Source organism: Vanellus vanellus (assembly GCF_965231255.1).
Source record: "Vanellus vanellus genome assembly, chromosome: 1".
NCBI classification, from domain to species: Eukaryota; Metazoa; Chordata; class Aves; order Charadriiformes; family Charadriidae; genus Vanellus; species Vanellus vanellus.
In genome coordinates this window covers 34,260,787-34,273,688 of record NC_138905.1, presented here as the reverse complement: position 1 = coordinate 34,273,688, position 12,902 = coordinate 34,260,787, and the positions used below count along the sequence as shown (strand labels likewise).

The window sequence follows — 12,902 nt, the reverse complement described above, 5'->3', positions numbered from 1 at the left end:
AACTGGGGCAAGTTGAAATGAAAACAACTCTTTGTACTGTTGAAAATAATATGTCTGAAGTGCTGTAATGTTGTATTGTGTCCTTTCAAAGCTGTATAGAGCTTCTGTCGAGGAATGTAGACCTTGAGTGACTTTGCCTTTATTTTAAGACTATTTTCTGTCCTAATAGCCCCCTCTCAGGCCGCAGGAGATGGACAGAGAAATCATGGACTTAAACAAAGATCAGGGATTTAAAATAATGTGAAGGGAAAAGCACCAAGATGTGTGCGATGTGTGTATGTTATCTATGTAGTCTAATTATGGGCAAGGAAAGAACACACCTTGTGTGAGGATCCAATAATTAGAATTTATTTTTAGTCTAATTGATGCTTTAGCAGACTAGTCAAGATGTAACAACCTCTTAGTTGTTCAGTTACAACAGTGCTAACACTTATAATCCAACTCACCCAGTTTCTCTTAAGGTCCATTAATAATTCAGTAAAAATCAATAGACACAAGTAGCTGCCCATTTCCTCTTACCCTCCCTATGCATTGCTACGGTCAGTGGCCCAGGTTCTTTGCTGGGAGCAACAAGCTGGGCATGGTGGAAGGTTATTTTGGTTTTTATGCTTGGTTTGCGTATGTTTGAGGTTATTTTTGTATGTTTTAACTCAATATGTGGGGTACGTTCTTGTTGGTTCTTGAGGTTAGTTAAATTGTGATTCCTTAGGTTTTAGTGCTTTTCTCTTTGCGGGGAGATGCACAACTGCAGAAAGGTAGGCAAAAATAAAAATAATAAAAAAACCCAAGAACAAAAAGAAACCGGTTTCAGAGGTAGATCATATATGCGTGACCACTTGCTAATTTTGCTGTCAGAGCTAGGCCTTTTACTGCATCTTCGTAACACCAAAGGCAGAGAACTATATATACAAGGAGGAGAAAAAGTCAAAGATTATCTACAGAGGGTAAAAGTGATGACAACTATGGTGGTGCAGTCAGCTGCAATAAATTACGGGGGAGATTTTGAGAAAAGACACAATTTTGTTTGAAGTTGGTGTTAACATCCTTTGTGGAATATGTCGGTTGGAAAAACTGCTGCACTGGGTTTGGTAGAGCAAAGCAAAACAAAAGCACAGTGATCGGTTTGTGACTGACTGGAGTAAGAGTGGTAGTTAAACCATTGGCTTGGCTGGTGATGAAGAGCCCAGAAAAAGTAGTGTGAGGAGAAGGAGCAAGGGCTGTGCCAGAGCCCTGAGATATTTTGTCCTCTTGGTGGGTGAGAAAGGATATATGCAAGAGGCACATAGGAACACAGTGGTGTGAAAACCAAAGCATGTGAGATACTGAAACCAGGTTGTAGGTGAAGGTGAAGGGAGCCTGGAGAGGATAGGAGCTGGGAAATATGGTTAGGGGAAGTAGGAGAGATCCTACTAAGAGCATTTTTATTCTAGCAATGGACTGGGGAGTTTTAATGTACTAAACAAGCAAGTTGGAAGGAAGAATTTGAGTGTTAGTGTGTTTGGTGGTAAAAGGAAAAAATCCAAAACTTTCACAGGTGGGTGAGCTGGTGGGAGCTTGCTTCAAAGTTATGGAAGCTATGGTCTATCTTTTCTCTTTTAAGGAGGAGGAGCTGGTGAGGGATGGTTAAAGACAGGAGGAGAGACCAGGTGAGCAAGATCTGGAGACAGGACTGAACTTACTCAGGTAGAAAGTGGGTGAGGGAGGAAAACAGCAGAGAAACTTGATGTCAGAGGTATAAAGTGGGAAAAGAAGGACTATTGTCAGTGGAGAGAAGACAAATAGAAAAAGGGTAGAACTTTTTTACTTTACGACCCTATCCAGGATGCAGGACAGGTTGTGTTGGTTTTAAATCCGCATTAGCCCTTTTCCCTGGTAGTGGTATCTGTGATTGGTCACTCTTCACTCTCCTCTTTCGGTAACATCTGCTGATCTTGTGATGCCCGTTTTCTAGGTCAGGGGCCAGATGAGAAAGTTTCAACCTTTCCCAGCTTGTCTATTTCTGTGTGAGGTCAGTAGTAATAAAAATAAGGGCCTGAAGACCCTTTATGGTGACTGTTGTTACTGGTATCCACCCTTGGGATTCTCAGCAGAGAGGCCCAAGACTCGCAGGAATGGTGGGTGCTGGAATGGCGATGCCTTGCTCTCAACAGTGGAGCCTTCAGGTCAGGATGGAGGTTATCTGATGAAGTTGTGTGGGAGGGATGGAAAAGAATTAATGACCCTGTTCAGAAGGTAAATGTAGGGCTTCGTATTTATGGGCTGTGAAGACAGAACCTATCATTAACACAAAAAAGGGTTTTTTTGTTTTGTTTTGTTTTTAAATTGTAGGTCCAATCTACTCTGCTCTTGTGTTCTGGGTAACTTTTGATGCACTTATGAAATAATTTTTCATAAATTATGCTTTTTATGCTCCTGCTCCCCTTCCTAGGTACTTAATATTATTTGTTGCAAAAATCCCACAAGAACATCTCCCTGCCTGCCATATACTTCTGTAAGTGTGACCAGGGAGATCACTTATGCTAGATACCATTGAGTTTTAAAGGAAGTGGCTGGAGGCAGGACACTATCTATAAAGGATCCCCAGTTCTGGAAACAGCCTCCTCTCTTTACAGCCCAGATTTACTGACTCAGTACCAGACTCATTTGTTCTGGCAGGCTTTTGTGGTGGATAAAGGCAATGATGGATAGTGAGGCCTAAGGAGAGGCTTTGTTTGTTAGCGTGAGGCTTTGGTCAACAATGATTTATAGATTACAGGTCAAATTCTCTTCTTATTCATGGGATTGTAAAACATAACTGGGAATTTCACTTTTGGGAAGCAAACTCATTAGGGTACAGGAGGAAGGGATACAGGGGAACTGTTCCTGGGTTATATATTTTGCATAAATTTTTCTGAGTGCTTGGGGGATAATTAAAGGAGGTTTTTTTTTTTTGTTTTGATGTTTTTGCAAGTATAAATAAACCATTGAAGTGCAGATTCCAAACACTTTTGCACTAACCAGTTTTTCCCAGAGATGCCTCTTTTATCTGTTCCACTGGGAACAGAGCAGGTTGATGATCTCCATGACTACATTGTTGTCGGTACATCACAGCTGGTGGCTCAGTATCACATCACAGACTTCAAGCACACAAGTCTTTATTGTTGAGTGTGTAGAGCCACTGGAGTGGTGCATTCATCCTATTGAACTAACTGACTTCAGCATCTTACTGACTAAACAGTAAGACATTAATGTGCATTAGTATGCTAACTAAGCTTTTGGCAGGGGAAAATTAAGATAAATGTTGTAGGCTTTCTTACATATTGAAATGCGTCAGGTTTTCTGTTATACTTCTGTGCATTTCTGTCTAAAGGTGAACAAAAGGCTACACCAGTGTTTCAATCAGTAAGTGGGATGAAAAGGCCTTTATTTTGGTAGCTTTGAAAGAGAACAGATGTTGGGCTCCTTCCCTGCCCCAGTTCAGTCTTCCTTGATCTTTAATACCTTAACCTAATGTATACGAATTTGCATATGCAGTGTTAAAGAGGTCATGGAATCACGTGTTTTTAGTGTGGTCAATCTCTGTGTGACTAGTTGTCATTTGACTGTTACTTGATCACTTTTGTATTATTTATCTTTTGTGTCCAGTGGCAATGTAATTAAGTGCTAAAGTTGCAACCTGTTTGTAAAAGCAGCTTCTCGTCAGCTGCGCCTCCATGGTTTCGAGCAATGGAGTTTTGAGGCTTGATTAGGGTCTTTAGGTACTAATCTAATATAATAATGTGATAGTAGCAATAATCATCACTTTATTTCCTTTGCATTCTTTAGGCTTTCTAGAAAGCTGGATAGGAAAGAATTTTGTTTTCCAGTGAGCATTTAAAAAAATGTGGACAAAATCTTTGCAAATCAGTTTGAAAAAAAAGTAAAATCAGAGTTCTTCAAATGAAACACTTCAATACAAAGTTAACCTGATCAGCTGTGTGGGTTTTTTTTTTGGTGGTGGTTGTTTGGTTTTTTTTTTTTTTTTTTTTTTTTTTTTAGCAATTGTACAAGCCAGGTTTTGAAATAAAGGCAATTATAAATAAAACATTTTGCAAAACCTCAATATGTGGTATGTTGGCAAAATGAAAGCTTTTATTTAGAACACTTCTAAATTAGGAGGTTTGAATCAAAGTAGCTCTGGCTTTAAGTTTTTTCACTTGCAAAATGAAAACCATTAACGTTTTGGGTCTCCTGTGGCTATTTACCTGCCAAAGCAATCATTAATATAGTTTTCAGAAGGTTCTATTTGAAGTTTTTCAGGCTTTGGGTCTTTAAGTAGAATTTTTTGAGAGTGCCAAAGCCGGCTCCTAGGCACTCTGTTGATGCCAAGAACATAAGGCCTCTAATTACTCAAAGACTGATGTTGTTACTTAAATACAAATCAACACTATTAATTTAATATGGAGTTGTGAACTGCAGTTATGAAAGACGCAAGTTCCATCATTTGTGGTAGTAGTGGAGGCATATGTTGTACTGCTGCCTGGTTTTGTGAACTGCACATTTAAGTTTCTGTAAAACATCTGTACGTCAGGAGATTGGTGCCATTTTCCACTTTCCGTGCAAAACCAGTCACCTCTGCTGTAGTCTTGTGATATCGTCACCTTTTTTTTTTTTTTTTGCTTTCTTAGGTGACTTTCACAAAGTGTGTTTTGAGCCTTAGTATGCTTACTGTGCTCCCTGTAAATATATATTTAATTGCGTATGTATGTATGTCCGTGAAAACTACAAAATTAGCTTTTCCAAACCAACACCCTAATAGAGGTATGATTCTTCCATGCCTGAAGATCTTACAGGGAAAGGAAGGGAAGGAAACCAACTGATGTACGTTTGCTGTGAAACTCTTAGGAACTGAATTTGTGTGAAGCAGGGTGGGCTGGGCTGGGCTCACCACCCTGACCATTTGCAGTTGACACCTTCATGGTTTGTAGCCAACTGCCTCCAGCTTCTCCAGCAGAATCCAGCAGAACAGTTGCTCTGGGCAGAGAAACCGGGGAAAACAGGAGTTTTTTTCAAAACTGAATGAAACTAGGAAATGACTACAGAATTGCTGTATCTGTGTGTTGCCTTGTTTTGTACTGGAGGGCAAATTTCCTTCTGGGAATGTAAAGGGGAGAAAAAAGAAGGTAATGAGCGCAGTTGGTAAGTAGCTATTGATTTAAAGATGCTGGGAGGAGGGGGAGGAATTGGGAGATAAGCCTATAACTTAAACAGGAGTAAAGTACAGGAATTAACACTGTTGACATTTAGGAGCACAGCATTAGGAAGTCAACCCTGATTTGTCTCGGCTCTGGAGACATTCGAAACCCTCCTGGATGCCATCCTGTGCAACCTGCTCTAGGTGAACCTGCTCTGGCAGGGGGGTTGGACTAGATAGATAGCCTCCAGAGGTCCCTTCCAACCCCGACCATTCTGCAATTCTGTGATTCTGCGATTATATGAGGTTATATATCCAGTCTATTGTTTTGAACTATCGTCAAACTCTGGAACACAACACTGTTTTCCACCCAGCGATTTTATTTTCAACCCTGAAAGCTGTAAATATCATTGAAAACAGGGAGGAAATCAAAACTGATGAGCAGGAAAAAAAAAAAAGCCAACAATCCACCCCTTTGAGTTTTAACATACTTTTGTAGCAAGGTTCAGTGGCATATTGCATGACAATATAACTAGACGTACAGAGCAATTCAGTAATGCTGTTTTTATCATGAGTATTATAGGAACAGCGTGTTACTAATCACTTCCAAATTAATATAGCTTTTTTCTTTGCAGCATAATAATAGTGTGCAGGAGGTTTTTTTTCTTATTTATGGTGCTTTCTCTGTCTTACCACTGTAGTATATAACCTGCTACAAGAAATAAGCCTAATTTTGCAGCCCAAGGGAGTATCAAAACCTATCAGGTTTCGAAGTCCATGCCTACAGTGATTTACAGTGATTTATGCCTGGAGTTTGCTCTGGGACTTAATGCTGCAGCAGGTATTCCACCTCAACAAGTATTTTACCAAGTTGCAGTTTTTTCTGTCAGAGAAGGTCTTTACATAAACCAGATTCTTTCGGGTTGCTTTCAGATATGGTATGTATATGTGTCTCTATATATATGTATGTAGATAGGTATAGATATAGATATGTGTGTTAATATATATAATAATTACTGATTGGCTATTTATTGAGCACACACTGGAGTGTGTGTTCCTTTTTCAGGTTTTATGAAGGTGGCCCGTCCACCTGTTGTCATAGCGGTGCTGTTATCACCATGTGATGCGTCATGACTAATAATCATTATGAGCTCCCACTTTATGTCCCTTTAATAGACACAATCGGTTTACAAGTCATAATCTGTACAGTATGTTATGATTAGAAGTTACAATATGGAAGTAGGGATGATGGGATCTAGATGTTACTCTGTCAAGTCCAGCTAAGTACCCACACGCAATTTGTAGTATAAATACTTAGAATTTCTGCTTCGGGTGTTCCAATGCCTTCAGAAGTCCCCGTACTGGTTTCCATAGGATACCATCCAGATCTCCTTATTCACCAGGATGGCAGGACGATCTTTTCCTGACCTTCGGTCAGACCCTGTTGGCAATCAAGTCCCAATCACAGTCCACCAACAGTCCTCTTGCTGATTTCCATAGGATGCACACTCTTACCGGTGACGAATCATCTGGAGGGTCTTTTCCAGTTACCAAGATCAGTGTCGACGACAATCAATGCTGATGATGAGAGACCACCCCCTTACCCTCTGTCAGCAAGCCCTCCAGACTTAGTCCATGTGAGCACTGTCATAAGCCAGGTAGTCTGCCCGCAGGATCTCCTGACCTGTGCCCAACCATCAGCCTTGTGGGCAGAGGCCCCATGCAATGATCTGAAGACCATTTGCTTACATTTTGTTTCACCTGGGAGTTACTATCAATAGGATGGCGAGGCCTATCGATAGGGAGGAAATAAGCTTAACTCCCACTGGGGCAGAGGCCAGCTTGGTTACCCTCATTCCAGCAGAGCTGGAGGGCATCCAGCGGGACCACGTGGAGGTGTGACATCCGCAGCTGAGCCCAGTTAGCAACCAAGATCCCATCTTAAGAGAGTCATAGTTACTCGAAGAGAAACTTACAGTAAGTTCTGGTGCCTTTTCAGATGTTACCGTGTTCCTTACAGTTCTTTCCCAAACAACAATACCTGTTAGATCAAAGGCATACAGTGTGCATATAGTAGTGTGTTTGTATACTGATAACTGCAGTGACTATACTGGTACGGTGACAAATGACACTGCAGTGCTGAAGCAGCTGGTCTGCTGTATGGGAGCCCAGTTTTGGGTTTTTTTTTTGGTCTTATTTAAATCCTAAGAATAACACCATAGGCACTTCAAAAGGAGAGATGTAAGCCAATGTAATCTTCTTTGTAACTCCACTAACAGCTGTTCATGGAAAGCTCATGCTGCTTCTCTTGTTTGAACACTTCAAGCAGTTGTTTTCAAGAAGAAAGCCAAAAATCTTTCCAGAATGCATTGCTGCTCAAGTAACTTCTTAGTCTAACCCACTACTGGTGGAAGTGAATAGCGGTGTATTGAGAGGTTGTAAAGAACGCCACTGAATTTGACTTGTGTTCCTCTTTGCCTTATTCACAGATATTGATGAGTGTGCTGAAGGGCGGCACTACTGTCGTGAGAATACCATGTGTGTAAATACACCGGGATCCTTTATGTGCATCTGCAAAACAGGATATATACGCATTGATGATTATTCATGTACAGGTAAGAGCTGTATATTTGTGAATGGAAATAACAGGATGATGGTATTTAGGAGCACTGTTATGATTCTTCTAAAGTTAATTTTTGTTAGAGTCACAAAATGTCTACATGAAATGTTAAACAGAATTAACACCAAAATAATTACAAGGATAGAGTGCAGAAAAGCTAACACATTTTACAGGTTATGGGTATGTTGTATCATTTGCCTGAAGCTGTAAGGCAGTCTGGATTGTCTGACAGGTCTACGTCCTTTGGGTGCTGACAGAAAAGGTGAAGGGAGGAGGCTGAAGGGAAAAATAAGAGAACGAAAATAGTGCTATGGGTTACTCGGTTTCCATGTGGTGTATCGGTACAACTTCACTTGGAGTGTGATAACTCTTCTGCAAACTTTTGGTGGAGTTAAATTTGCTGCATGTTAGAAGTGGCTGTTTCCTCATTTTGAGCTCTCCTGCATCAGGGAGGTTCCCCAGCTGAATCCTGAGTTCAGAGGGCAGGAGCTCTGCCTGCCTTGAGCCACTGGACAACACGGTCGGTCTTCTCTCTCTGTCTTCCCTTTTTGCTCTACTGCCAGTGGCTGCTGTAGAGGAGGTGTTGGGTTCATACTGACTTTCTGTTGTCTAGTCATCTTTTATTGCAAGGTGTTGTAAGGTTGTGGAATGAACACTGAACGTTTCAAACAGCTTTCTGTATCAGAGCCAGGCTGACTGTAAGTGTTCCTGGGAGGAATGTGTTTTTTCCTACTAGACAGATAAAGCAAATATGATTCAAAGATGTGGCATATTCTCTCAGTGAAGAAAATGTGTGAACAAAATAGTACCATCATTTTGTGTGCACAGGAGAACCCTCTTTCTATAAGAGGATATATTTGTTCAGTAAAACTTTCTTGGAGTTCATATTATCTGACAGTAAAGCTGGCTATAAATGGATGAGAGTATTCAGAATGTTTAGACATTGAGATGTTGAGTTAATTTCTAAATTTATTTAATTCTGTCCATTATGTCTTGGCATTTTTGAGCACCAGTGATATGTCTTGGTACAGAAACAGCTTCTTCATAAACTGGCACAATTTTCTTGCCCAAACATGCACAGCACTCAGGGACATGGATTGCAAACCACATACGTGTGATTTTTGTGCATACTCTCTTACCTGTACTTGACATTCCTCTCACATACCCTGGCAAGCACTATTTTTCTGCAGTAAGCCCAGTTCTTGTAGGACCAAGTTATAGGCTGCTTGCAGCAGGTCCTTTCTGAAGCAAACGGTATGTTTCTGATCACTCTCTCAGGTTTCCACACTCTCAGCTGAGAGTAAAGCAATTGTTTCACTACCTACCGAGTGTGAATATTGGGATTATTTTAGGACAGACTTTATCTAAATCACTGTGATACTTTTTATCTAAATCACTGTGATACTTTTTCCGCTTTGCTTCCCTTAGCTTGCTGTTCTGATTGAACTTTGCAAATGGTAAATCATCGCAAACAACTTCACAGGGGCATTCAGCGCCTATAAATGTAATAAAGGTATTTCTCGGTAGCCTGCACATTGCGTTCCTAATATTTGCTGAAACGTACTGTTGTGAAATTCAGTGTAGTTCACGAGCTCTGGACAGTCAAACTGGTGTAAAACTTGCTGGAAATCCGTTAAAGATCTCACATTCCAAACTGAGTTGGGCACCACATATGTAAATAATAGTTTCCTCTGAAATCAGCCTGATGGGTGACAAAGTGACTGATTTCTTTTCCAACTTTCCCTTGATCAAGCCAGGAAAAGTTAATGCAAAAGGAAGTGAAGTAGTTGAAATAGTTTTCTAGGATTTCAAATTTTAAGACTCGCTAGGCCAGATGAATTGTAAGTCACGCAGTGACTTTTGGTATGGCTGAGCAATGCCACTTTCTGTCATTTGGGACCTGGAGGTTTTCCTGGAGTTAAATTATAGTGGATTTTGGATACTGAGAGGCAGCCAGGAGGATGCAGTGCCTGTTGGGGGATAGAATTTCCCCAAATGGCAATGTAACATCCTGAAGTGTGTCTCTCACGAAATAACTGCATTTTTTATTTTTCTGGTTCCACAACTGGTGTGAGTACCTCCAGTGGAGGCACTGATCAGTTACTGAAGTGTGTAGACTTATGAGACTCTTGCATGACATTTCCACCAAACAACTAGTGGGTGAAAGGTTAATGATGTTTTTAAAATTGGGGAAAACACGGGATAGATTTAAAGTCATGTGCTTTGATCACTAAATGGCATTATGTTCTTGTTTTAGTCTATACCAGTGATATTGAGATCATTTACATTATAGTATTGTATTAAAGCAGGTGGCAAGTGTATATATTTGTACATGAGACTGCTATAGGTTTTTCACCCCCCAGCATCTTCTTTGCTCTTTGCTGGTTTTACCATCTATTAAAGCTCCTGATTTTGGAGACTTTCATGTGCACTCACTTGCCCAGATGTAAATCTAAGAGGTAACGTGAACACGAGCAGGGAGGGTATGTTGCTGTGGCTTTAACACGGAGTCTATGGAAGTTTTAAACTACTAGATTGCTTACCATTGTCTCTCCTGAAGAAACTCGCTCTGTTCTGAGAACCAGCAAAAGCTCGGTGTAGAAGAAACACTGACTGTGTTTACAGGACATTGCTGAAAGATGTGTATGTTAATAAATCAGTGTGAAATAACAGTGGAAAGGAGTTTATGATGCTAATGACAGTACTTTGCTGTCCTGCAGACAGACCAACAGGTTTAGTCTAGGCTGTTATGCTTGGGTATAGCTGACTTTCCATAAGCGCGATTTTCTCTTACAGCATACTGCGGTATTTTAAAGCAAGTAGTTTACAAGAAAAACTCATTATACTTCCCTTTATTTTCTTTTTTTTTTGGTTTGTTTGTTTGTTTTTAATTTAAGTGGAGCCTTAATGGCATTCAGCTAAACAAATGATATCTCAGACTTGAGAAGGAAAAGTATTTTCCAAATATGTTTTGTTTAGAGAATCAAGCCAGCAAAGTGTGTTAGGGATCTCAACCTCTCTCAGCCAACCTGGCATTTGCTTTATTTAAGTCCATCAATTTTATGACTGTAGAAAGCAGCAAGTAGAAATCTTTGCGCTTTGAGAGTGGAGATACCAACTTGTCGGTGCCCAGCACACCTCACTGTGCATCATGAACTCATGGCCCATTCACTGCAGCTGGGAATTATTTTGGTTAAGCTCAATTTTCTTGTCATGATGGTGCTCGTTCTTGAAGTTAAGGACATAAACCAAGCCTTTTTATCTGGCAGAAAAGCGGGACGGTAAGGAGAAAAGCAATCATGATACACCAAAGAGACAGAGCTCTGCAAATTAAGGAGATACTTTTGAAAGGTTTTGTGAAGAGTACCCTGTTTAACTTGGCATGTCTGTGAAAATAAGGCTGTGCACTGTCCTTAACAGAATTTTCTGGATTTTCCATATTTCTTTTTTGTCCTAATAATCAGATTTATTGTAGAAGCTGCACAGAATAGTTGATGTACTCCATAGTCTGTACAACAAAAAAAATGGTGTTTACATCTGGGAAAAATGAAAAGTGGGAAAGATGTCTTTAAAAGAAATGGTATCTTAAAACCAAATGAAACAGTGATATGCAAAATACGTTTACATTCATACCATTGGATAGTCTTTGTTTTATGTAATTCATGCAAAAAATGGGTATTGTAGGACATCATAACTTCTGCATTGCTCTTTTCTGTTTTCCTCAAGATAGCTGGAAGCATCAGCTTTGATAGCATCAGCTCTCAGCTACTGCAGAAGGGTATTATAAAGATGCCTCTTGCCGACTACTTGTGAAAGCCATGCTGCAGAAGCCTCACACAGACATCTCCCGTGGGCAAAGGCAATCATGAGTATTTTAGGGGCACCTTGGTACTGCCAGGATACTACAAAAACTACCAAAGGCTCCCACACTTACTTTGGTGTGCTTGTAGAGTATGCAATTCTGTTCATATCTCAGTACTTGTATATAGAGAGGCCGATGCACTTTGGTTTTTGCCAATGTTTGCAACCAAATTTAGTCATCCAACCTTCTTTTTCCTTCTGCAGAATTTAAAGTTCTTGGCAAGTCTCTATTTGCCTAATTGGCAATTCTGGGTTTAACTTGTCAGCTGAAATATCACTGAAACTGAAGAGGAGGCATATTTTCAATCCAGTTTGGGAATGAAAAGAATAGGGCAAACAAGCAACAACTGACCCTGTGTGTTACTAAATGTTACATTTTTAAATATATTTCAGGTCACACTGTTCCTTGTAATGCTGTGTAATCGAATCCAGTTATGGAGCTGTAGCTGTGCAGAAAATAGCTGACTTACTGTATGCTGGAGCAGAAGCTCTGGTAGCACATCGTTGGGAATGTTACTAAGCAGGAGGAAAATGTTCTGTAGCTTGGCATTAATATGTCGTTGTTTGCACAGGATAGCTGAAACACAGGAAGAAGATGTTGAAAAATTGTACCTGAACCTTGATTAGGCAGGCTATGATGTGAGTGATGTCCATGCAGCTTGCTGGCAGACTAACGTGAAATGCCATATTGTTCTATTCTATGCACGCATATATAATTTAGCAGTCATTGATCAAACTGGAAGAGAGACATAAAATCAGTGACATTGAAGGGTTTTTCTCCTGTATGAGACATTTGAAAAGAAATCTGTGCTATCTGTCTCTGTCAGAGTCCCGGGCACAAAAGACTGATTTAGACAGCACATAGCTGCTTCCAAAACAGCTCCAGTCTCTTTCTTCCCAGCATATTTATTGCAAGTTTTACAATAGATCTGAATTACATTTTGATTTTCACAACAAAGGATGTAATGAAGACATCAATTTCAGATTTTGTTATTTGTATTCATCTTGGAAGCAAGACTCGCAGGGTTAGATTGAGTTAGTCACAACCGTATTTACACAGAAATCTGTTCTTCATGGGTGATTTTATGTTCAGAAATCAATCATAGCTATGAAAAGGGGAGATGAGTCCTAAGCTGCACCCATATGCCAAATGGGTGCACAAACTGTAAATTAAAGGCATTAAAAATATGCCCTGGGCTACCATGCTTTCCCTACATTGGTATCGTCTTATTCCCCTTCCACTTTGCTTCACAGAACCTGAAATGTAAT

General features: G+C 40.2%; 1 protein-coding gene across 1 annotated transcript in view; it reads left to right on the top strand.

The window, feature by feature from the left end:
* Positions 1-12,902, top strand: part of NELL2 (neural EGFL like 2) — a gene marked incomplete at its 5' end in the record, with an annotated part of 167,362 nt that overhangs the window by 86,585 nt on the left and 67,875 nt on the right. Inside the window, one exon of the mRNA XM_082487239.1 lies at positions 7,642-7,767. Coding sequence (XP_082343365.1) covers positions 7,642-7,767 — 126 coding nt within the window. The remainder of the gene's footprint in view (positions 1-7,641; positions 7,768-12,902) is intronic.